Genomic DNA, 25,026 nt, shown 5'->3' with positions numbered 1-25,026 from the left:
AGTGGAGAAGAAAAAAACTACCATGTTGCCCCAGAGTTTCTTATTTAAGAGGGAAGATCAGAGAAATGTTCATAAAGCTAGACATTAGGGCACTTAAGAACCTTTCAAGAGTGTTCCTAACCTGCTTATCTAGTCTTACTTCTTGAATTGTCCATCTCACACCTGAGATTGTGTCTTGGAAAATAAACTACAGCAAGCATGCTGCTAGTCCACATTTCCACTCCATGGCAGACAGTAACTGATGGACATGGCACTCTTTCTCAGTAAGTGCGGGCTCATCCTCAGAATCCTACTCAACACCATGTTCTAGGCAGCCACCCCCAATCAACACAAGCTAGCCTGTGAGATGAAGCCTTATTGCCATCTTTCCTGTCAAAGAACGAAGGCTTGTCACCATTTCTCCATCAGGAATTTTCTTCTTTGTGTGCCATAGCTTATGCCTTCCCCTCTACCTGAAAGCTGAATGTCCTTCCCTTCATTCCTTTTTTTTTTCTCTTCTTTTTTTTTCTTTTTTTTTGAGACAGAGTCTTGCTCTGTTGCCCAGGCTGGAGAGCTGTGGCACCGTTTTGGCTCACTGCAGCCTCCACCTCCCGAATTCAAGCAATTCTCCCACCTCAGCCCCCCGAGTAGCTGGGACCACAGATGCATGCCACCACGCCTGGCTAATTTTTTGTATTTTTAGTAAAGATGGAATTTCACCATGTTGGCTATGCTGGTCTCTAACTCCTGGCCTCAAGTGATCTGCCTGCCTCAGCCTCCCAAAGTGCTGGGATTATAGGCGTGAGCCACTGCGCCCGGCCCCTCCTTTATGAACCATGAAAACTCTACTCATCCTTCAAGTCTCTGTCAAAATGTCACCTCCTCTGTGAAGAAGCCACACAAAGTGCTTAACACATACAGGTTGCTCAGGAACTGTTCTTCAGTGAATGAATGACTTAAAATAAATACATAGCTTCATGACATCACCTGGTAGTTTAGCCTAATGAATTAAGTGTGGGATTTGGGAACCAAACTACCCAGGTTCAAACTCCAGCATCTTCATTAATAGCTGTGCAAACTTAGACAAGCTACTCTATCTCTCTGAGTCAGTTTTCTGTTTTCCCCTTGGTAAATATCCCAGTGGAATATTGGGCAAATTAAATTAAATAACAATGGGCCAGACGCTGTAGTTCACCCAGCACTTTGTAATCCCAGCACTTTGGGGGCCGATGCAGGCAGATCGCTTGAGCACAGGAGTTTGAGACCAGTCTGGCCAACATAGCGAAACACTGTCTCTACTGAAAATACAAAAATTAGCTGGGCATGGTGGCACACATCTGTAACACCAACTACTCAGGAGGTTGAGGCAAGAGAATCGCATGAACCCGGGAGGCAGAGGTTGCAGTGAGCTGAGATCGCGCCACTGCACTCCAGCCTGGATGGCAGAGCAAGACCCTGTCTCAAAAAAAAACAAAAAGAAAAAAAATTAGATAACCAGGTAAACCACATAAAGCACTTTGACAGTGCCTGGCACATAGCAAATGCTCAGTAGCAGTAAGTGACTGTAACTATTGGTGGCCACGTTAAAGAGAGTAGCTTTGTCCTCTTCTTTGAGCCTTCACACTCAGTAAAGAAATTGATCCATAATAGGTGCTCAATCTTTGTTTAATTGAATGAATCATGATACATGTCATAGGAGCAGGACCAATAGAGCATTCTGATGGCCAGAAGTTAGGAAGTTAATTTCTGGTTGTGGAAATTAAAAAAAAAACTCAACAAAACTTCAGGGTGGGGGCTAGAAAAGTGTTAGAAATTTGAGCCAGTTGTTGAAATAGGGGCATGATTTTGCCAAGCAGGCATGGAAAGTGGCAGTGGGGGGAGGTGTTGCTTCGTGGGCTGGGGGAGTCGGGGCGGAACAGGAGCTATTCTAGGGGAAAGAAACTGCTTTAGCAAAGACATAGGGGTGGGGAATCAAAGACTTAAACCACAAAGGGGAAGCTGAGCTTACCTGTGGCTGCAAAGGAGAATCCCTGAACAGGAGAAGCCTGCAGACTTAACTAGCACAGCCCCGGTGGGTTTGTCTGGGAAGCTGTGGAGTGTGTGCAGTGGCCCTAGGGAAGGAGCACAGCCACCCCCACCCCCACACACTCCCTCATGTGGCAACACAGCCCTGCAAGGGTATCAGTGTGTGACGTTCACAAACTGTCCTTCCCCCTTGGCTAAGAGCATTCATTCAATCAACAAATAGTCATGAGTGCAGGGCTCTATGCTCACATCAGAACAAAGCAAACAAGTCCCCCGGCCTCGTGGAGCTTGTGCTCCAGTGTGGACCAGGCAACAGGCACATAGGCAACTAAAGATATTCACTGAAACCATCCAGTGGTGATCAGGCTAGGAAGGAAAATGAAGGTGGACAATGACAGGCAGGGCGGTGGGGGTGGGCCTGCTGTCTTAGATAAGGTGGCTGGGGGAGCCATCTTGAGGAGATGGCATTGGAGCAGAGGGGTGAGTGAGGTAAGGAAGTGGCCATGCGGTGATCTGGGAGAAGAGCATCTTAGGTGGAGGGAGCAGTCACACACATGTCCCAAAGCAAGAATGAACTCTGTATGCTCCAGGAGAAGCAAGGAGGCCTCCTGTTGCTGGAAGCAGTCAGGAAGGGTGTGCATGGTGGGACACAAGGCTGCAAGGGGACAGGGACAGATTCCCACAGAGTAAGGGGCATGGGTTGATCTTAACTGGGATCAGTGGGCAATGGGAGGAACTGGGGGGTTTAATCAGGGAGTGATGCAATCAGCTTTCACTGGCTGCTGGTGGGGGATCCAGAGGGTATGATGGGCAAAACTGGGGGGCCACATGCAGGCAGTGCCAGGAGTCCAGACAGGAGGATGACGGCTTAGACCAGGACGATGGCACTCCATGTGGTGAGAAATGCAAGAAGGGACTGAATATGTGACACATACAGTCAGCACTAGGTGACTCTCAAAATAGAGTATGACAGGAAGAGAAGTCCAGGTGGGTCCCCAGGTCTGGGGCCCAAGTCTCCAGCCTGCATGGCTGATTCCTTTCTTTCCGTGACTCCAGCGTGAGTCAGGCACACATGTGATTTGGGAGGGACAACAGAAATGCCCACTCCCTTCCCTCAAGGAAATAAGCCACACTAGGTAGATTCACAGTCTGCCTATGGCTACGTATGCCCCCCACACCCAGGATGCAACAGCAACAGGTGCACCGGGGGCACGTGGCTGAGTCGTGGCACACACGTGTTCCCAATGGCTACTGACTTCTCATCCGGGTTAGGTTTTCCCCGCAGGGGTGGGTAAACGTCTGCTGCATCTCCACCAAAACTCAGCCTCATGGCCTGGCTGGGTCTGGCCTGGCAAAGGAGATAAGCTGCTGAAAGCCACGTCTGGACACACGCAGCCCTCGCCTCGGGAGCCTCGGCAAAGCCGGTGGTGGAGGCCCTCCAAGCACACTTCCAGAATACCAGGGCACAGGAACTTTGACTCTTTTTATACATGAAAAGGAAAATGAAAGCAAGTCAGGGAGTACTTCAGTTCAGAGGCAGGGCCATCGTAGGACACCAGGCACTTGACACAGAAAGCCTTCCCTGAAACCCCACATCAGTGCTGGCTGAGACAGGGACCATACATGACGGGCCCCCTGTGGCTCAGCTCGGAGCCTCACTAATGCCATCTTGTTCTGACTTGATTCTTGTTCATCAAGAAGCCCCTGCTAAAAACAAACCAGAGGCCTGGCCGCTTCCATCCCCACAGCCCAGATCTGGAACAAAGGTCATGGATGTTTTCCATGGGGCCGCTGCAGACGCTCTTGTGATCCGTCTTTTGGAGAAGGAAGAATGTGTGCCCCTTTTTCAGTAAACAAATCACAGCCTTGTGATCAGAGCTTATTTTGAGGGTGCATGGAGCTCCCCACCATTTTCAGTGACTTTAACTCTTGGGAAAGGGTTTTCTCTGCATGATGGTTTAATTCTCACTCCTGAGGTAATGCTCGGAAGCAGGTGAGGAGAAAAACCCCACTGTGCTGTTCCCAAGCCTTGTGAATATGAGAAGAAACAACAAAAGAAGGAAAAGACATTTCACATTTTAAGGGCATATTCAGGCACCCTAAGAACTGAGCCAGTTCGTTAAATGATTTCATTTGGAAACTTCCAGCTTGCAATTCAGTCATTCTTCAATGAGAAATACATGATGTGTCAAATATGAAATGGAATCATTAATCCCTGCCAAAGTCAGAGGTACAGCAAACTGTGGCTGTGTGTGCCCCATGCTCTCTTCCCCTTAACAAATTAGGTAGCCCTGTGGAAGGTATTCCAGACAGATGCCTGCATGGGGCTCTGCCTGGAAGAGGGAGGCACACTGATCATCAAAATGACTGGCTTGACTGCTTTCAGACATTTAACTACCCATCCCACCCTCCCCGCTATGTGCACACACACAGGAAGGGAATTTGCTTTCATCTTCTAGATATCTTTTCATTTAAAGCACCGCACAAACGCAGAATAAGCCAGACAGACAGGGCTATTAAAACGTAGGTTAAAATTGTATAGATTACACAAACACAGGAGCCCCTGTAAAAAATGGTAAAATCTGAATAAGGTCTTGGAGTCCAGTTAACAGTATTAGATCAGCATTACTTCCCCAGTTTTGATGTTGCACTGTAGATATGGAAAATGAGGAAGCTGGGGTGAGGATACGCAGGGGACTCTGTAGCCTTTGCAACTTTCTGTGAATCTGTGATTATTTCAAAATAGTTTTAATCCAGCACTTTGGAAGGCCAAGGCGGGAGGATTGCTTGAGCCTAGGAGTTGAAGACCAGCCTGGGCAACACAGGAAACCCCATCTCTACAAAAAAATTTAAAAATCAGCTGGATGTGCTGGTGCACGCCTGTGGTCCCAGCTACTTGGGAGGCTGAGGTGGGAGGATTGCTTGAGCCCAGGATGTTGAGGCTATAGTGAGTTATGATCATGCCACTGCACTCCAGCTTGGGTAACAGAGTGAAACCCTGTCTCAAAACAAGAAAAAGTTTTGGAATATGTCATATGTGCCAGTTCTAGGGTAAGTGGCCTCTGAGCAGCTATCATGTATGGTGACACAGGTCCTTTCGGTTTTCATTTGGTGCAGAGCTGTTTGGGGACAGTACCAAGAAATCGCCATAGCCATTATTTCCCTAAAGAGAGCCCACCAGAAATCCCATCCCAGAGGTGACAAGAAGTTGATCACTAGAGGAAAAACTTAGAGAGCATGTCCTTAAGTCCCCTTGTCCTACACCCGTCCTGTTGAAGATGAGCTGTCAGGCACTTCCTGCGGAAGGGTCTGCTGCCACAAGCCCATGGATGTCCTCTGCCTGCCAAGCCTGGCTGGGAGTCGGATCACGGGAACCTTAGCAATCCTAAGTCCAACCAGCTCGGTCCCTGGCCCGCAGGTTCTCAAGTTTTAGGTTGCATCAGAGTCGTGAGGAAGGTGTTTAAAATGCCGATTCCAGGCCTTCCTCCACCCCCGCAGATCCCAACTAAGTAGATGAAGGACGGGGCCTAGGAATTTGCATTTGCAACAAACATTTGTGATTCTGTCACAGGTGGTCCTAGGGCCACAGTTGAGGAAACAACTGTGGAGGGCTCCCCACTGAGGGGGCAGAAGAAGAGCTGGCAGGCACTCGGCATTCACAGAGCAAGGCGCTCCTTGCACAATGGAGAGAACTTCAGAGTGGCGCCTCTCAGCGCACACCTGAGATCTCCAGCCCCAGGGCTTAACGAAGGCTGCAGAAGGGCCTGGGAGCCTCCGGGATTGGTCCTGCTGAGGTTGTGACCATGTGGCAATTAGGATAAAACGCAGAATGTGGACTATATCATCATCACAGCTTCTCACTGAGAGCTGATGATGTGCTAAGCAATCACATCTCATTTAGTCCTCACGGTACTGCTCTGAAGGAACTGTTTATTATCCCCATTTTACAGATAGGAAAACTGAGGCTCAGAGAGTTCCAAGGTTACAGAGATAGAAAGTGGCAGGGCAGGAATCCTGCCCAGCCAGAGGTTACCATTCTGTAATACAACCTCCCTTTCCGTCGGAAGGGTTCCTTTAGGTTCTCATCTCCTCCAGGATAAAACACTCTGCTTAAAAATAATAGAGGCCGGACATAGTGTCTCACGCCTGTAATTCTAGCACTCTGGGAGGCAGAGGCAGGCAGATCGCCTGAGGTCAGGAGTTTGAGACCAGCCTGGCCAACATGATGAAACCCCTTCTATACTAAAAATACACAAATTAGCCTGTCATGGTGGCGGGCGCCTGTAATCCCAGCTACTCAGGAGGCTGAGGCAGGAGAATTGCTTGAACCCGGGAGGTGGAGGTTGCAGTGTGCCAAGCGAGATCTCAGCACTGTACTCCAGCCTGGGCAACAGAACAAAACTCTGTCTCAAAAAAAAAAAAAAAAAAAAAAAAAGGAAATTTAGCGGGCTTGCGGGGAATGGGAAGATTTTCCCAATTCTTGTTTCGGTGGCATGAATACTCCTTTCCAGCTTAAAGCAGATCTAACCCTCTCAAAGTCCCTCTTCCTCAGCTCCTTTGTTCTGCTCTTTCATCTTTGGTCCTGCTCTCTACTAATCTTTCTCCTCTCTTCCCATTTTAATTTTTCTCCTTTTGTCTTCAGACTTCAAAGTTACAGACTCAATGTGTCCCTCCATTTTCCCTGTATCCCCCATCACTAATAGAAGAGTTTTCTCCTGCTGTTCGATCATGATACAGGCTATCTGAAAAAAATGAGAACGAGGTTCCTAGCAAGAGAGATGACCTACCATTTTCCAGAGCACACTGTGGAATCCTGTTTGCCTGAAGGTTCCAAATATAACCCATGTTCCACTCAAGGCACACTTGATGATCTTTGAAAGGGCGTTCAAAAGGCGGGATGGTCTGCAGGAGGGTATAATTCTTTGCTACAGCATGGAGCAAGTTTTCCTCCCATTTAACATTCCAGTCTCCGCCACTGTATTTGTGAGTAATCCAGGCGCGTACTATCACTGCAGATACAGAGATGGAATGTCTGATGAAATAATCATCTCTGTAAACCATAATGCTTGGAAATTTCACATGTACTATTTGTGTCCTGCTGGTGTGAAGATGTTTCTCATTCTTCCACCTTTTTTTGTACACGGGAATGCTACTTCTGAACTCGGATGAAACAACTGCTTCCAAATTGACAACACAAGGCTGAGAACATAAATACTCAACCGAGACTTCAGAGACGTTGCGAACATTTCCTTCAAAGACAGTAAAATAAATAAAGTCTTTGTAAGCCACGCTCTGCTCAGCTTTGGGTATCACTGATGTCGTCAGGGAAGTCTGCCTGCCCAAAGACGGTACAACATTCTGAAAAAAAGAAAAAGAAAGTTAGCAATACAGAAAGTTTAAAAATCCTCATCATAACAGATACGTGAATCATTATTTTCCTGGGATAAAAAATATCAGTCTCCATAAAGCAATGAATGAATGCAGGAGATAAAAGATGTCAAAACCACTACTGAAGAATTGGGGAAAAACCAACACACAAATACAATGGAAGATGAGGTCACATTAAACTCTCTCTCCAGACCCAGTAACATCTGCTGATCAGAATGTGACTGTGACATCTACGTGGCAATAATTCCAGAGTTGGTTTTCAAAGGCAGAAGCTGGTTCACAACAAACCCAATAGCGATGGAACCTGCCTTAGAATAAAACAGAGACAACACAGCTTCAGACATTTTCAAACTATTGTCCGGACTTTAAGTGGTGGGTCCGATAGTACCAGGTCAAAGGGTGGCAGAAAAGTGCAAAGTGCACCCTCAAGGGAACATAACAGGGATGCCACCCTGGCCCCTTTTTCTCCCATAAGTTTGAAGCCAGGGCAAGCCTGCATAATATATGGACAGGCGAGAGGTTTCTATTGCTCCCGGTCACACACGAGCAAGCTCAGACGATGGGCTGTGTTGTCCAATTCTTTCTTGGTGCTATGTGCACCAAGAAAGATTTTAGCTGAATGTTTGTTTATCTGGTCATGAAATCGAGGCAAGGTTTTGAGCATGAGGTGCTGATATATGAATGCTAAGAGCTCTCCCAAATATGACTTTGTGATTCAGGTATCCAAAACACGATAGAAAAAGGTCACTTTGGACCACTGCATATCCATTAGGGTGGCTATTATAAAACACACACATACACACAGAAAATAACAAGTGTTGGTGAAGATGTGGAGAATCTGGAACCCTTAGGCACTCTTAGTGAGAACGTAAAATGGTGCAGCTACTATGGAAAGCAGTATAGCAGTTCCTCAAATAAATTAAACACAGAATGATCATATGATCAGGCCAGGCATGGTGACTCATGCCTGTAATCCCAGAACTTTGGGAGGCTGAGGTGGGTGGATCACCTGAGGTCAGGAGTTCAAGACCAGCCTGGTAAACATGATGAAACCCTGTCTCTACTAATAATACAAAAATCAGCCAGGTGTGGTGGTGCGCACCTGTAATTCCAGCTATTTGGGAGGCTGAGGCAGGAGAATTGCTTGAACCTGGGAGGTGGAGGTTACAGTGAGCCAAGATCACGCCACTGCACTCTAGCCTGGGGAACAGAGCGAGACTGCATCTCAAAAAAGAATTATGATATGATCAGATCCAGCAATTCCACTTCTGGATATACACCCCAAAAATTTAAAGCAAAGACTTGAAGAGATATTTGTACACTCATGTTCATAACGGCATTACTCACACTAGCCAAAAGCAACCCCAAGGGTCCATTCACGGATGAATGGGTAGAAAAAATGTGGTATAGCTGGGCGCGGTGGCTCAAGCCTGTAATCCCAGCACTTTGGGAGGCCGAGACGGGCGGATCACGAGGTCAGGAGATCGAGACCATCCTGGCTAACACAATGAAACCCCGTCTCTACTAAAAATACAAAAAAATTAGCCGGGCGAGGTGGCGGGCGCCTGTAGCCCCAGCTACTCGGGAGGCTGAGGCCGGAGAATGGCGTGAACCCGGGAGGCGGAGCTTGCAGTGAGCCGAGATAGCGCCACTGCACTCCAGCCTGGGTGACAGAGCGAGACTCCGTCTCAAAAAAAAAAAAAAAAAAAAAAAAGAAAAAATGTGGTATATACGTGGGATAGAATATTATTCAGCCCATAGAAGGGAATGAAATTCTGATATATGCTGTAAAATGGATGAACTTTGAGGACATGATGTTAAGTAAAACAAGCTAGACACAAAAGAACAGATATTATATCATCCACCTACATGAAGTGCCTAGAGTAGTCAAACTCACAGAGAGAGAAGGTACAATAGAGGTTACCAGGGTCTAAGGGAAGAGGAGATTGAGGAGTTAGGATGTAATGGGTCTAGAGATTCAGTTTGGGACGATGAAATAGTGTGGAGATAGAAAGTGGTGCCGGTTGCACAACAATGGGAATGTCCTTAACACTGCTGAACTATATACACTTACAAATGATTAAAATGGTACATTTTAATGCATGCATATTTTTACCACAATTTAAAAGAAAAAAGTCACTTTGGTCTCCTCTGAGGAAAGAAATAAAAACTCCTTTTTTCAATTCTGACTTAGAACTGTGGGAGAGGCAAAGATGGACAAGACATGAAATTTGGTATCAGGGAATCATGTCTATAAATAATGGCAATACAGGCAAAACGTGGTCAGTGTTCCCACCAAACTGTAAACAAGCCCAAGGGTGCATAGCACTGGGAGAGAATAATTCTAACTGGAAGGTCTGGGATAGGCTTTATGGAAGAAATGGTATCTCAGTTGGGCTTTGAGGGATGAAAAGAAGTTCTTCAGGTAGGGAGACAAGGCAAAGGCACTGCAAAGGGTGTGAACAGCATAAGCCGGGCAAGAGGCAGGGGAATGCAGGTATACTTAGGGAATAGAAAGTAGTTATGTGAACACGCAGGTATGAGGTTGAAAAGAAAAGTAGAGTTTGGCCCTGGAGAACACTGAGTCCCAGCCCAAGGAATGTGAACTTTTATTCTACTGACAGCAAAGAATCAACAAAGGTTTCTGTACAAGGGGGTGGTGTCTCCCTTTTAAAGCAACTGATAGTCAATGTCAATTAGAAACAAGGCTAACAATTCATACAAAAATGAGCAAACGACATAGTTAATCAACAGGTAAATGCTCATTCACAGTAAGATAAATGTAAACTGAAACTGCGCTGAGATACCATTTTTTTACCTACTAGATCAAAAAGTCAGATAACACATTGTACCGACCAGAGTGTAGGAAGCATGCCCTCTTATGTATTGCTGGTGGCAGTAATCTCTAATCTCTATGAGGCCAATCAAGTAATACCTACTAAAATTATAAATGCACTCACCCTCTACACCAACAATTTCACTTCTAGGAGTTTAACCTACAAATACACTCAAAGTTGTGCAAAATGATGTTTGTGTAGATTTTCACTTCAGTACAGTTTGTAATTGCAGGACATGGGGAGCCTAAATAACCATCAAGAGGGAGCTGGTTAAATAAAAAGAGTACATCCACTCCTAGAGTACTACACAGCTATTAAAAGGAAGAAGCTCTTCACGTACAGATAACAGAATGATCTCAAAGGGTTTTGTGTCTGTTTTTTTTGTTTGTTTGTTTTTGAATTTTCAAGATTTTCTTTGTTTTGAGATGGAGTCTCACTCTGTCACCCAGGCTGGAGTGCAATGACACAATCTCAGTTCACTGCAACCTCTGCCTCCCGGGTTCAAGTGATTCTCCTGCCTCAGCCTCCCAAGTAGCTGGGATTACAGACACCTGCCACCACACCCGGCTAATTTTTGTATTTTTAGTAGAGATGGGGTTTCACCAAGTTGGCCAGGCTGGTCTCGAACTTCTGACCTTGGGTAATCCACCCATCTCGGCCTCCCAAAGTGCTGGGATTACAGGCGTGAGCCACCGCACCCAGCCCAGGTTTTGAAATTCCAGGTTTGCTGTAATGTAATTCACACCACACAATTCACACATTGAAAGTGTAAGTTGCAATGTTTTCTAGTAGATTTATAGAGTTAGTCAACAATCAATCATTACAACAATCAATTTTCAAACATTTCATTGCCCCAAAATGAAACCCAGTACCCACTGGCAGTCACTTTCCATTTTTTTGCTTGCTTTTTAAAAACAGATTCAGAAATACCATTTGGATTAAATACACACACACACCACACACACATATATATGTACATGTGCATGTTCACTTGAATACACATATCACTGGTTGCTTACACAGACAAGAATGAGGTGACCAGAAGACAGAATAAGAGAGAAAGATGCGGCCGGGCGCGGTGGCTCAAGCCTGTAATCCCAGCACTTTGGGAGGCCGAGAGGGGCGGATCACGAGGTCAGGAGATCGAGACCATCCTGGTTAACACGGTGAAACTCCGTCTCTACTAAAAAAAATACAAAAAACTAGCCGGGCGAGGTGGCGGGCGCCTGTAGTCCCAGCTACTCGGGAGGCTGAGGCAGGAGAATGGCGTGAACCCGGGAGGCGGAGCTTGCAGTGAGCTGAGATCCGGCCACTGCACTCCAGCCTGGGTGACAGAGCGAGACTCCGTCTCAAAAAAAAAAAAAAAAAAAAAAAAAAAAAAAGAGAGAGAGATGCGCCGGGCGCGGTGGCTCACGCCTGTAATCCCAGCACTTTGGAAGGCGAAGGTGGGTGGATCACGAGGTCAGGAGATCGACACCATCCTGGCTAACATAGTGAAACCCCAACTCTACTAAAAATACAAAAAATTAGCCGGGCGTGGTGGCGGGCACCTGTAGTCCCACCTACTCGGGAGGCTGAGGCAGGAGAATGGTGTGAACCCAGGAGGCGGAGCTTGCAGTGAGCCAAGATCATGACACTGCACTCAAGCTTGGGTGACAGAGCGAGACTCCGTCTCAAAAAAAAAAAAAAAAGAGAGGGAGAGAGAGAGATGCACTGTATATCCTTCCCTAACTTTTGAATTGTGTACTACACAATTTTTTTTTAAGTAGGTGAAGAGAAAGCAACTGTCCTAAAAGGTCAAAGTGGGCTGGGTGTGGTGGCTCATGCCTGTAATCCCAGCACTTTGGGAGGCTGAGGTGGGTGGTTCACAAAGTCAAGAGATCGAGACCATCCTGGCCAACATGGTGAAACTCCGTTTTTACAAAAAATACAAATATTAGCCGGGCGTGGTGGCACATGTCTGTAGTCCCAGCTACTCGGGAGGCTGAGGCAGGAGAATCACTTGAACCCGGGAGGCAGAGCTTGCAGTGAGCCGATATCGTGCCACTGCATTCCAGCCTGGTGACAGAGTGAGACTCTGTCTCAAAAAAAAAAAAAGGTCACAGTGGAAACTGTGTCTTCTGCAAATGGCAGAGAGAATAGGAGAAAGGCTGGCAATTCCTTTTGACCAGTCATGGGAAACCTGTGGGAAGAGATATATAAAGAAGGGGGCACAGTGCAAACTGTCCGTGCCATCCCCCCAGGAGAGGTTTAATTGTTTTATGTTCTCATTCATACTGCCAGATTACAGGGAGGAAACACATATAAAAACCATCTCATAATTAGAAGCAGAGAACGTTACAATGGATGAGTCTGGTGACAAGCCAGTCTACTCTCTTATTCTGCAGATAAGAAAATGACAATCAAGAGGTGACATTCTCCAACACCACACAGCTGGTGGGTTAGCAAAGGCAAGCCCAGAAACCTGGCTCCTCTTCTAGCCGCCCCCTACTCCCACCTTCCTCACGCCATAGCAAATGATATCAGTGGTGACTAATGGTCACCATTCCATGGCCACCTGGAAACTCTAGGCTAAATTCTGCTTCCACATGAATAGGGATGCACCCAGCATTTGTCCATGAACACTGGTTTATTCATTCAGCCAGATGTGCCAAGATGTCGCCCCCACCCTCAAGATGCAAATCACAGTGTTAAGTCCACAACAGAGTTTCACCCAAGGCCAGAGATCACTGGTGCTGGTGGAAACCGAATCAGCCGATGGGTGACCAACACACCTTATTCCAAAGCAATGCCCCGAATGTTTCCCTCACTAATCCCACAAATAAGTCAAATGTCAAATAAGACATTTGCTTATTTTGTGAGACAAAAGGCAGCCCAGCGCCCAGGACATGCAGAGGTGTATTAAATATCACACTTTCTTTTTTTCCAAAGAATGACTTGAAACCTCTTCCTTGTACACCTTAAAAACTCACCCAGGCTCAGCTCTCCAACTATGATATTTTTCTGAGTGGGGATAGATGGTGTCAGATTTTTAATGCTGATGGATGCTAGGACCTCCAGTGAAAACCTCTTTTAAATAGAATGCTTGGGGAAAGGCCATTTGATTTTACTAGAAAAGTGCAGTTCATAATAACCATGTTCATTATTTTACATCTCACTGCTAAAAGTGCACCAGTCCACTTTTCTTTATTAATTAGCGCAGCACCCTGAGCATGGTTTCAGTTTTGTTTGATGGTCCATGCTTATAACATTGTGGATAATGGAGGTATATACAAGCCAGGTGCTATGGCTCATGCTGGTAATCCCAGTGCTTTGGGAGGCCAAGGCAGGAAGATCACTTGAGCCTCAAAATTCAAGGTTACAGTGAGCTATGACAGTGCCAATGCACTCCAGCCTGGGCAATAGAGTAAGGCCTTGTCCCCCCAAAAATAAAAATAAAAATAAGAAGGCATATACACATTTCACCACGTACTCTCCACAGAGCCGTCCCTTCAAATTCTGTTTCCAAAAAACTCTCCATATACTCATTTGAAGATTATTTCATTTTCACCTGTTTCAAAGTCTCAGGTACAGTAAAAGTTACCTCAAGGTATACAGGTGCTATATATATGTTATTCAACATGGTAGTCACAGGTCATATTAAGCACTTGTAGTGTGGCTGGTCTGATTTGAGATGTGCTGTAAGTGTAAAATATACATTGAATTTCAAAGCCTTCGTATAAAAAAAAAAGGGCTGCAAAATACCTCATTAATAATTTTTATATTAATTTTACGTTGACAATATTTGGACACACTGAATTAAATAAAATATATTAATATTCATTATGCCTGCTCTCCTTACGTTTTTATTTTTATTTTTTTTGAGATGAAGTCTTGCCCTCCCATCCAGGCTGGACTACAGTGGGGCAATCTTGGCTCACTGCAACCTCTGCCTCCCGGGTTCTAGCGATTCTCCTGCCTCAGTCTCCCGAGCAGCTGAGATCACAGGCATGTGCCACCATGCCCGGCTAATTTTTGTATTTTTAGTAGAGACAGGGCTTTGCCATGTTGGCCAGGCTTGTCTCGAACTCGTGACCTCAGGTGATCCACGTGCCTCGGCCTCCCAAAGTGTTAGGATTACAGGCGTGAGCCACTGTGCCTGGCCTCTCTTTACTTTTTTAACATAGCTACTAGAGAATTTAAAATTATATATGTGGCTTGAAATTTGTGGTTCATATTGTATTTCTATTGGATAGTGCTATTCTAAATTTGAGGTCAGCTGAATTTCTTGGTTAAAAAAAAAAAAAAAAAAAGCCAGATGGTAAATATTTTAGGTTTTGCAGGGACACTTTGAAACAGTCATAGGGACAACACATAAGTGAATGAGTATGGCCATGGTCCCATACAACTTTGGTTACGGAAACAGGCGGCTGACTGGACAGGCCCACAGGCCTATAGTTTGCCAACTTCTTTTCTAAATTATCAAGCTTTTTTTTTTTTTTTTTTTTTGAGACTGAGTCTCGCTCTGTCACCCAGGCTTGAGTGCAGTGGCACAATCTCAGCTTACTGCAACCTCTGCCTCCCAGGTTCAAGTGATTCTCGTACCTCAGCCTCCCAAGTACCTGGGACTACGGGCGCGCCCCACCACGCCCGGGTAATTTTTGTATTTTTAGTAGAGACCGAGTTCCACCATGTTGGCCAGACTGGTCTCGAACTTCTGACCTCAGGGGATCCATCCACCTCGGCCTCCCAAAGTGCTGGGATTACAGCATGAGCCACAGTGCCCAGCCAATTATCAAGCTATTATCCCAGATAGAGTTTTGAAGAACAAAAGGTGACAGAAGATATGCTTTGTTAGGAGTTGTCATATAGGAGAAACGGGGTGAATAGCCCAACAGGGCATCATTTCATATGTGTGTAGTTGATGGGACTTGATTCTGTATTTTTCTAAGGTTCTCTGGTGGAGAGTGTTGACATTTTGCTATTGTTTCTTTCAGAAAAGATCTAAGTCAGAGGATAACATGAAATTAATCTAGGCAAAGAGATCAGATTTCAAGGACTGAGATGGATTGTTTGACAAGTAGGAGAAGCTTGAATGACAGCTGGAGTACAAGAGAAGAGAAACTTTGGGGTGGGGCAATATTTCCTTAAGTTAATGAGGGTATGTTGGCCCCAAAAAGGGCCTCAAAATCACCCTACGTGGCTTGTGCAGAACATGGTCTAAACCTTTCGAGAAGGTGCTTTGAGGCACCTATGCAATGAAGGAAGCTGGCATCCAGTGGCTTGTAGCAGACCCTGTGGGCAGCTGATTCACCACGAGTCGTGGCTACCTCTGCTATGCACAAAACCAACACTGATTAGCAACACATCACACTCTAAATATTGATTAAGCTGAAGTTGACTTCCTGGCTCAAGTCATGTGTGTGGTTATAAGCTGTTTCCTGCCAGGAAAATAAGGCAATTAACTTGAAGAGTTCCAGCTACAGGCATGACACGTGTCCAGCCTTCATAGGTATTTTCACATGCCAGGTTGCATTAATACAAGCTGAAAATTTATCTGCATATTCCTTTGTTTAGAAATTATGAGTTCAGAGTCTATGTCATTGTTATGTTTCCAGCTTCTAAGATAGAGTCTGACACACAATAAGAATTTGGTAAGTGTTTCTTGCTGAAATAAAAGCACTGGGGCTGGGCGCGGTGGCTCATGCCTGTAATCCCAGCACTCTGGGAGGCTGAGGGGGGCGGATAACCTGAGGTCAGGAGTTTGAGACCAGCCTGGTCAACACGGTGAAACCCTGTCTCTGCTAAAAATACAAAACAAAATTAGCCAGGCGTGGTGGCAGGCACCTGTAATCCCAGATACTCAGGAAGCTAAAGCAGGAGAATCACTTGAAACCGGGAGGCAGAGGTGGCAGTGAGACGAGATTGCGCCACCGCACTCTAGCCTGGGCAACAGAGCGAGATTCCATCTCAGGGAAAAAAAAAAGCACTGGGTGTGGGCATTTCTGCCAGATGCCTCAGTGGCCCTGGGGGCACTTGCATATAAACCAAATGACTTGATCAGTTTTGAGTCCCCACCGCCTTCTTCTTATACTCTAAGTTCTCTTGTAAGGGGTCCCCATCGTTTCTCTGTTTTTCTCCCAGCCTCGTTAATTCCTTCCAAATAGCCTTTACCCTTTGGCATCTTATTGGTCCCTGGGGGTCAGGGCTTAGCTGGTGAACTATGAGGTCAGGGAAGGTGGCACCTTGGCACCCACCTTACCCATTTGGGGCAAACTTCTCCCAGCTATTTTGTCCCTCTAGACCTTTCAGACAACTGCCCTACATTCTAGAACCGTTTCCATTTCTCCACACCAAAAATACAAATTAATTTTTTAAGATTTCTCATCCCTCGACCCTCTGCTGAGTTCCTGTTTATCTGGCAAGTTCGCCCATGTCACTGTGATAATGAAAAAACACTGAGGTAATGTCACGTATCTGTATTTCTATGCCGGCTTTGCGGAGATAATGCCTTAAAAGCACAGTCTAAATGCACCACAACTCTAAGAAAGATATTTGGGGTGAAGGGGGGCATCTGTGTCCCTCAGATTATGCCGTTTAGGCAGCTACAATAGATGTTCCACCTTGAAAGCAACATACTGATCCATTTTGCACACAACGGAGCTGGGCCCTGAAAGATGCTTGAGACCTCAAACATGTTTATACCAGATGTGAGCCCTCATCAAAGTCAAATTTGACAATGTCATGCGCAGTCACAAAACATAGATTCTCTTATTTCTGTGTAAATGTGCATGTATTGTAAAATTTTTTTAAAAAAAGAAAGAAATGGGCCAGTTAATGTGTGTTCATGATAGAAGACCCCAAATAGGAGATCTAAATGCATTGAATTCTGCCTGGGAATCCAGAAACAGATGAATTTATGTATCTTCTGGATGGAAAACAAAACTATCAATATGACCTAAACTTCTTTTAGGATGACTGCATTTGATTCCTTTAAGCAAAATCAATAAGAAGAGATGCTGTTCACATCACCCTCCCTTGTTCCAAAGAGCTGAGGAAACTTGGCTTTGTTCTCCATCTGGTCTCCACTTGGTATTTAAGGAAGGGACAGAGAGATTGGGAAACTTTAAGTCGTTCACATCTTGCTACGAGTTCATTGGCACGTACACGTGTCTGTGGGTGGGTACAATAAGAAAACAATAACTGTTTTTCTCATTCCTGACCATTCTGCCCCATTCTTTTCCTAAGAAAACTGTGGCTCAGGAGGGCTTCCTCTTCAAACTGGCTGGATCACATTTTCCCTAGGTCAAAAAGGTAAGCAAGCGTCTTGCCTTAAAGCGCCTATGTTTGTAATTTCTGCCTACCATATATAAGCAAAAATTCTGTTTAAGTCAACAAAGCATGCAATTAAGCAAAATGGAACATGATGTCAATACAAACTTCAAAATCACCATGTGCTGAGGGAAGCATTTCCCAGTTGAGTATTGTTGCTTCCTAAGCCTGAGAGCTGGCCAGAGCCACACCATCACAGTCATGATCAATAATCCTGGTTGTGTAAGATTCTCCCCCATACTATTTAATATGCTGTTTCTTCCCAGCTCACATCACACCAAGCTACCTAAAGTTGGTTTGCTCTTATTTCATTGAGTACCTACTGTGTACTGGGCACTGGGACGGGTGTGTTAAACCTTTTTTCTCTCTGGCTTCTAACTTCCTCCTCTCACATGGGACCTCATAGACTTCTCCCTTCTAACCCAATCCTCACAACAGCCCACAGGGGGAGACAGCATCCCCACTGACACAGCTGAGGCAATGGAATGCCTTCAGAGAGGGTACGTAACTTGCCCAAGGTCAACCAGCTACCAAAAAGCAGAACCAAAATTCAAATCCACATCAGCTGACTCCAAAGTCAGTGACGGTGTGCCTCTTGTCTTCTAACAACACCCAAAGATGATGCCCTCAACTCACACCCTTGCCTTTACACACCTGTCACCGCTTTCTGGCTATAGGGTTGGGGAATCTCACGACTTTCCTTATTCTCATCTTAAAAGTGTTGGAGTTAAAATGCCACCATGCTGCTATGCCTAGAGTTTGAAGAAGATAGACATTGCCTTACCCACAAACACACAAACGCCAGACTCAGCCAGTTCCCCAGTATAACTAAGCCCTTCTCCAGGTAGAGATGGGAAACAAGGCCTGCCAAGGCTGAATCCCATCAACCATTCCTCACGGGCTGCACATGCCTCCTGCCCCTTGACTCCTTTCTCAGGGAAATGGCATGAGCCAATAAACAAGGTAACTAAATTCACTTTAGGCTATTTATGGTCTACTCCAGTCTATCCGTCTTCCCAGAGAATTGCCTGGGTTATTCTCTCCTACCTGTCCTCTAGCTCTGACACTTTTGCCAACAGGCAGCCAGAAGAAATAGAAGGCAAGAGGCCAACACCATGGCTTGGGAAATTTTAGCAGCTCTGGTCAGGATGAATATGGAAGCTATTGGTTGATGTGAGGTTTGGGGATGATCTCTGTTTTCAAATATTCATAATCCCTCTCCCTCAGGCTAGATAATTGCAGATCTCTTTACCTCGTTTTGATCTTCTTATGCCCTGCATTGCACACATAGTGAGGGGTTAATGAATACTCTTAGATGGATGACCGAGGGTATGTGGTCACTTACAGAGAATCCTGTACAAGACTCTGTCACAGCCACCGTCTGCTAACTGTCCCACATGTGTCTGTGTTGTTTTTTGTTGTTGTTGTTTGTTTTTCCTTTTGAGACAGAGTCTCGCTCTGTCTCCAGGCTGGAGCACAGCGGCGTGATCTCGGCTCACTGTAACCTCCGCCTCCCAGGTTCAAGCGATTCTCCTGTCTCAGCCTCCCGAGTAGCTGGGATTACAGGTGCACACCACCACACCCAGCTAGTTTTTGTATTTTTAGTAGAGACGGGGTTTCACCACATTGGCCAGGATGGTCTCAATCTCCTGACCTCGTGATCCACCTGCCTCGGCCTCCCAAAGTGCTGGGATTACAGGTGTGCGCCACCACGCCCGGCCTCTGTGCTGTTAATGTCCTCTTACTTCTTTGTCCTCAGTCTGATTGTCTAACAAGTGCAGATATCCACTCTGAACATTTCATCTTGACAGCTGACATCAATACTGGCCATCCTGAGATTTATCTTTTCATATAAGAAAATATTATACACTGGAGACCAGAGCTTAGAATGGACAAAATTGTCTTCTAGAAGTGTCATTATCACAGATAGGCAGCTGGGGCAGCCTCAGGCTGGTTCTAGCCAAGTTGGAAGAAGGTAAGAGTTAATGGTGTAAGAAAATAGCAAGAGGGCCCGTTGGGCAGGGAAAGTTCTGCGTGGAGCACAGTACTCAGCACCTGCGACCTCAGTGGAAGCAATTTCATTATCCTTTGCTTTCGAGGCCCTCTCCCTCTCTGAGGAGGCTCTCTGCATCTTGACCTTTGGTGACCTCAGAATTTTCTGGCAGCCGCTGGAACCAGGGATCATCTTTTCAGAAATCTGTTTGGCATCGTTCCGTGACTTATCTTTCAGCCCTCATCACCATTATTCATGCTTTGGCAGTATCCTAGCTACAGACACAGTACTCTTCTTGAGCTGACACTGAAGGTTACTCCATCCCAGCTGACGGAGAAGGAAGGCGCCCACTCCTCAGGACCCTGACTCCAGGAAGCATGCTCCCTGTGAGGGCAGGTGCTTAAAGGCATCTATTCAGAAGCTGATCTCAACCTTCAGCCCTTGTGAACAGGCAAATAGGTGAAGATAACACAAAACAGGAACTGGTCCTCAAATCATAGGCAATTTGGCTTTGGAATGCATTCCAAGGCACATTTGCTGTACACTTGTATGCACATTCATCCAAACTCAAATGCTAAACTCCACCAGCTGCCTCTGGACTACATAAAAACCCCAAACCTTTATCTCTTCATTAACGATGGCAAATATTTTCTGGCTTTACCTTTCTTCCCCACTTTAACATCCTGCTTCTATTCTGTGGCCTGCGCTTCCTGCTTTGTATATTTTAGATTACTTTAGACATGACCTCACATCCTGGCCAATTGCACAGTAGCTGCTAATTGCTAGAGCTTTGCTAATGGCCTGTACATCGATGAAGAATGAGTTACAAGCAGCAAAATCCAGAAGACAATAAGCTAGTGTGGATTAGAGCTGGGGCTCTGGAGGGAGACAGACTTGGGTTTCAAGCTCAGACTGTGTGGCCTGGGGCAACTAACTTAACCTCTCTGAATCTCTGTTATCTCGTCTAAATGGATATTATAATAGCTCCTACCTCACAGGGTTGTTGCTAAAATAAATACTGGATAATGCCTATAAATGACTTAGCACAATGCAAGCTATTGTTATTACCATGTAGGCTTTCAAATTATGAAAGAGCTTTCTTCCTCTAGAGTCTACATATTCCTGAGATCCTGCCGAGCTATTCTGCTCCATCTCTACCCTGCACCTGCCCAGCCCCATTCCCCTGACCAACCACTTCCTCCAGGTAGCATTCCTTGATTGAGCAAAATGCACACAATTATCCATTTGCATTTTCTATTATGTTTTTCAAGGGTTTCATAGGGGTATTTACATTTTCCCCAATTCACACACCAAGCTTCTCCAAGATCAAGAAGCCTTACCTTCAGTAGTATCTCAGGTAGTACAAACCCAAGAGCAACATCCCTAGTAAACAGCCAGATCTTCAGAACCAAATGTGGAGACTACCTTTTAAGTCGGCCTTTTGCGTCCTTTGCAAAATGGCTCTCTTGTTTATCAAAGTCTCTCTTGTACAGTAAGCGTATCAGAAGTTCATCTGAAGGAAGTATACAGAGGCAGGAAGCACTGACATTTCCCCCCACCATGAGGTCCCCAAATCCATTCCTTCCCCATCTGCCAAGACATTCATCCATGCTCTAGTTATTTTCTACATCACAGTATTTTCTAAAATTCCTCTTTCTGGAGCCCTTCCTCACCCTTTCACTATCTCACTTGAGTCTATCCATGGCATCATTTTTCCCCCTGTTCTCTTAATCCCTCTTGGTGCACACAGAACTTTCACATGAGCGATATTTGCTCCATCATCATCCGTCTCTATTCGCAGAGCCCACTTAGGCCCTCAGGCTTCGCTCTCCGGACTCTGACTTCCTGAACTGTGGTGAAGTAGTCCCCCTCCTTGCCAGGTCTTGAGATGTCCATGTGGAACTTTCCGGCCCGGCCCATTTGTACATGAATGTTTCACGCAACACTCTACAACATCACTTCTGCTTCTATGGGTAGCCAGCAGGGCCCTGTGTACAGGCATCATCTGTTTAAACTGAAATCTTGTCATTTGTCATGGCAGTTTTATTTATGATCCTGTGTGCTGTAACCTTGTGGCATAAATATTAAATAATAATATCTCTTGGGTTAAAAAAAATCATTCATGTTAACTGACAACTTCTTATGAAAATATGAAGTAAGCCCAACCACACAATTTGGTATTGGCTCATTTTGAAATATGAGTAAAAGCACGGATTGCTCAACAGGTAGATGCACAGGCAGAATTATAATTTCCATTTTTACACCTTCTTGCTTCAAGAAATGAAACATTCAAGAAGTAAAAAACGTTAAAAGAAACGGGCTGGGTGGCAAATTTCTTCAGAATCAAATTCTAATTCCTGCCAGTATCTCCTAAGTAGTTTTTAGCTTCCAAAAAGGAAGACGCCAAATAATGACAATGCCACATAAGTGAAATGAATTCCGGACAATGACACTGCTCATTTTTTTTTTTTTTTTTTTTTTTTTTGGCATTCTGTGTATTTCCTATTACATCAGTTTCATGATTCAGCATTTTCCATTTCATTTATTTACAGTAATATATGGCGAGATAACCCAAGGTTTCTGCAGGATTTTGGAACATAAGGTACGCTGGGCAGGAAGGGTGTTGCCTTCTGTAAATTTACTATTGTTTAGGAGAACTCAGAACAGAAGCAAGTAAGCCATCAAAGGAACTGAGAAAATTTCTCCCCACCTTGTTCTGAGGGCTCTCAACTACTCTGGTATTTAAAATAAATTGGTTTTGAAAAATAGGTTACTGCCCTTTAGTTGATGACTAAAACAAAAGCCAAGAAGTGTGCAAATTGCAAACTGACATGCATGAGCCAAACATATTCTCTGAAATGACAATTTTCAAGACGCAGCTAAAGTCACCACTCTGGCGGTAAGCGTGTTACAGAGAACTAGATTTCTTTCCGGCATCCGCAACTTGGCTGGAGTGACCAAGGAGGAGTTGAAGAGCGCTGGAGATGCGAGGTGTGTTGGCAGAAAACCGTCCGGGCCGGGAGGACCCGGTGGAAACCAAAAGGAGGGTCGAGGCGGGTGGCGGGCGCCGAGAGAAAGAGGCGAAGTTGGTCACGGGAGGGAAAGGAGCTGCGAGTAGATTGAGAGGGAAGCCCAGAAGGGGTGGGGGGTTGCGGGGGTGGGGGGGGGCTGGAGACCGCGCGCGGCGAGGCGGAGAGCGAACTCCCGGCGGCGAGGCTCTCGGGTGGAGTCCAGGACAAGAAGGAGTCTCGAGGGGAACCCGACCCGGGTCTAGAGAGAGTCCGGGAGGGAGAGGAATGGGCACGAACGAGAGAGCAGCGCGGCAAGTCCGGTCCACGCGCCCCTCTCCACGCCCGGGGTACCCATCCCAGGTGCCGGGAGCGCCCGGGGCGCAGCGGTTAGGAAGAGAGAAAACTAGCAGCGGCGTCCCCGCCCCGCGTGGCGGGTGTCCCCGGCCGCCCCCACCCGCGTCCCCGGGGCCCCGCGCGGAGAGGAGGACCCGGGCAGGGTCCGGCGCTCACCAGGTAGCAGAGGAGGAGCAGCGCGCAGGCAGGGCGGCCGCCGAGGCCCGGGGGGACGCCGCCACTCGGGGGGGCCATGGCTGCGGCCCGGGGGCAGACTGCGGGCGGCGGGGGTTGCTGCTGCTGCTGCCTCGGCCACCCAAGCCCCGCGCCGCGCCGCTGCATGGCGAGGCCGCCCGGATCCGGGCCGGAACAGGTCACCTGGTGCAGGGACCGGCCCCCGCCCGAGGCGCCACCTTCCCGCCCGCCCCCGGCCGGGCCGGCCGCCGCGCGCGGGGCCACCTGCCACCACCTCCGGACCCGCCGCCGCCGCCGCCACTGCCGCTCCCGCCGTCGCCGCCCCCGCAGCCCCAGCCGAGCGCCGGCTCCTCCCCGCCTCCCCGTCCCCGTCCCCTCCCTCCCCTCTGCCTCCCTGCCCAGCCCGCCTCCCGGCCGCTCCCTTCGGCCCCCGGGCTTCCACCCCTCCGGGCAGCGGGCGCCCACGCAGGTGGGCACTGACCCGGGTCCCGCCCCTGGCCGCTGCCACCCCCCGCCCGGGTGGCTGGGCCCCGGCGCACCCCCCTTTCCCTTTCTCTCCGCTCCTCCCCCGCCCCCCTTCCGCGCTCCTGCTCTCCGCGATCCCCCTCCTCTCCCTCCGGCTCCCTCTTCCCTTTCCCCTCCTGCTCCCAAACGCCCTCTCTTTTTCACTTTCTCCTTTTCCTCCCTTTCCTCTTTCTCCCTTCCCATCCTCTTCCTCGCTCCCGCATTCTCTTTCTCCCACCCACCCTTTTGCTGGTAGCACAGCCCAGTTCCCGCCCGTGCAATGGGTTTTTGTCTGGTTGCTTTTTTGGCCGGGGCGCCATTCCCGCAGGGCGCAGGGCGAGTGTGCCCCCTGGAGTTGTGCTGCGCAGCTGCCCGGCTCCCAGGCCTTCAGGATGGATTTTGACCCCTGCCAACCTCCACCTGTCCACCTGCGGGGTTGGGACCGCCTCCTTCCTGGCACGTTTGCAGCCCGGCTGCGCCCCACCCTGCCGGCTGGTTCGCGGCACGGTCTGGATGTTTCCCGAGGGTTTTGTGTGGTGCCGCCGCCGCCGCCACCACTGCGCTCTTTGTTTTAATTGTCCAGAGTATTGGCACCCAGGACGGGTTTGTATTTGATTTGCATCCCTGTGCTCCAGCTTCCACTTTGGACAGAAAAGAAAATGAATTAATTAGGTCAATACAGTAATACTGGAGCCCCAAATAAAAGGGGTGAGGCCCTAGAAGTGCGCAAACAGCTTTTTAAAAAACCAGGACACATCCCCGGCCTTGGGGACGCAGGTTGAGACTGGCTGCTCGCCTACCCGGGTTCTGCGGCCTGGCGGAGAGGGACCGCCGGCCGGCGGGACCACCAGCTTGCCGCTGGCTTTGGCGTTCAGGGAAGCGCTTGGCTGTGTCTAGCGGCTCCGACAACTATCTGGGCCCGCAGCTGCTGCTCTGAAACAGTTAATCCACCTTCCAAAGTTCGCAGAAGCTTTCCTTTGGCACTGGTAGATTTGTGCGGATTGGAACAATAGCCTGGGAGCCTGAGAGGCCACAGCCCTTTCTCTGTGCCACGAGCATAGGTCAAGTCACAACAGACGTCGGGGAGAGGCTAGTGGTGAGACGGGGTGCCCAGGGTGGTTTGACGGGCGTGGGCATCCCCTGTGCCTGGATGTACCCTCAGCTGCTCAGTACAGGCCTGGTCATACCGGGCATGGCGGCTCCTCAGCTGTCATCCACTTTTTTTTTAGGTGACCTAAGAGCTGTGGACCTGTGTGAGTCCCCTGGCCTTATTCCGCCTTATTCCGCCGGTTCTCAAACTTCAGAATTACCTGGAGGGATTGTTAAAACACAGATTCCTGGACTCCAGCCCTAGAATTTCTGACTCAGTTGGTCCTGGGAGGGACTTCAGAATGTACCTTTCTAACAAGCTCCCGGGTGATGCTTAGGCGCTGGTTCAAACAACTCTCCT

The 25,026-nt window shown here is 47.4% G+C and overlaps 1 protein-coding gene across 2 annotated transcripts in view; it reads right to left on the bottom strand.

The window, feature by feature from the left end:
• SEL1L3 (SEL1L family member 3) overlaps window positions 1-24,139 on the bottom strand; it is a 117,946-nt gene extending 93,807 nt beyond the window's left edge. Inside the window, exons 1-2 of one of the 2 annotated variants that reach the window (XM_050790674.1) lie at window positions 23,819-24,139; window positions 6,792-7,362 (exon numbers count right to left, since the gene is read on the bottom strand). In XM_050790674.1, coding sequence (XP_050646631.1) covers window positions 6,792-7,362; window positions 23,819-23,896 — 649 coding nt within the window. In that variant the 5' untranslated portion in view covers window positions 23,897-24,139. Of the gene's footprint in view, window positions 1-6,791; window positions 7,363-23,054; window positions 23,443-23,818 lie in introns of those variants that run through there. The other variant, XM_050790673.1, reaches the window with a different exon arrangement.
• Between the last annotated feature and the right edge of the window lie 887 nt (window positions 24,140-25,026).

The sequence above is a fragment of the Macaca thibetana genome, chromosome 5 (genome assembly GCF_024542745.1).
Source record: "Macaca thibetana thibetana isolate TM-01 chromosome 5, ASM2454274v1, whole genome shotgun sequence".
In the NCBI taxonomy this organism is placed as follows: domain Eukaryota; kingdom Metazoa; phylum Chordata; class Mammalia; order Primates; family Cercopithecidae; genus Macaca; species Macaca thibetana.
The sequence above is the reverse complement of the archived record's forward strand: the minus strand, read 5'-3'. Positions and strand labels throughout refer to the sequence as shown.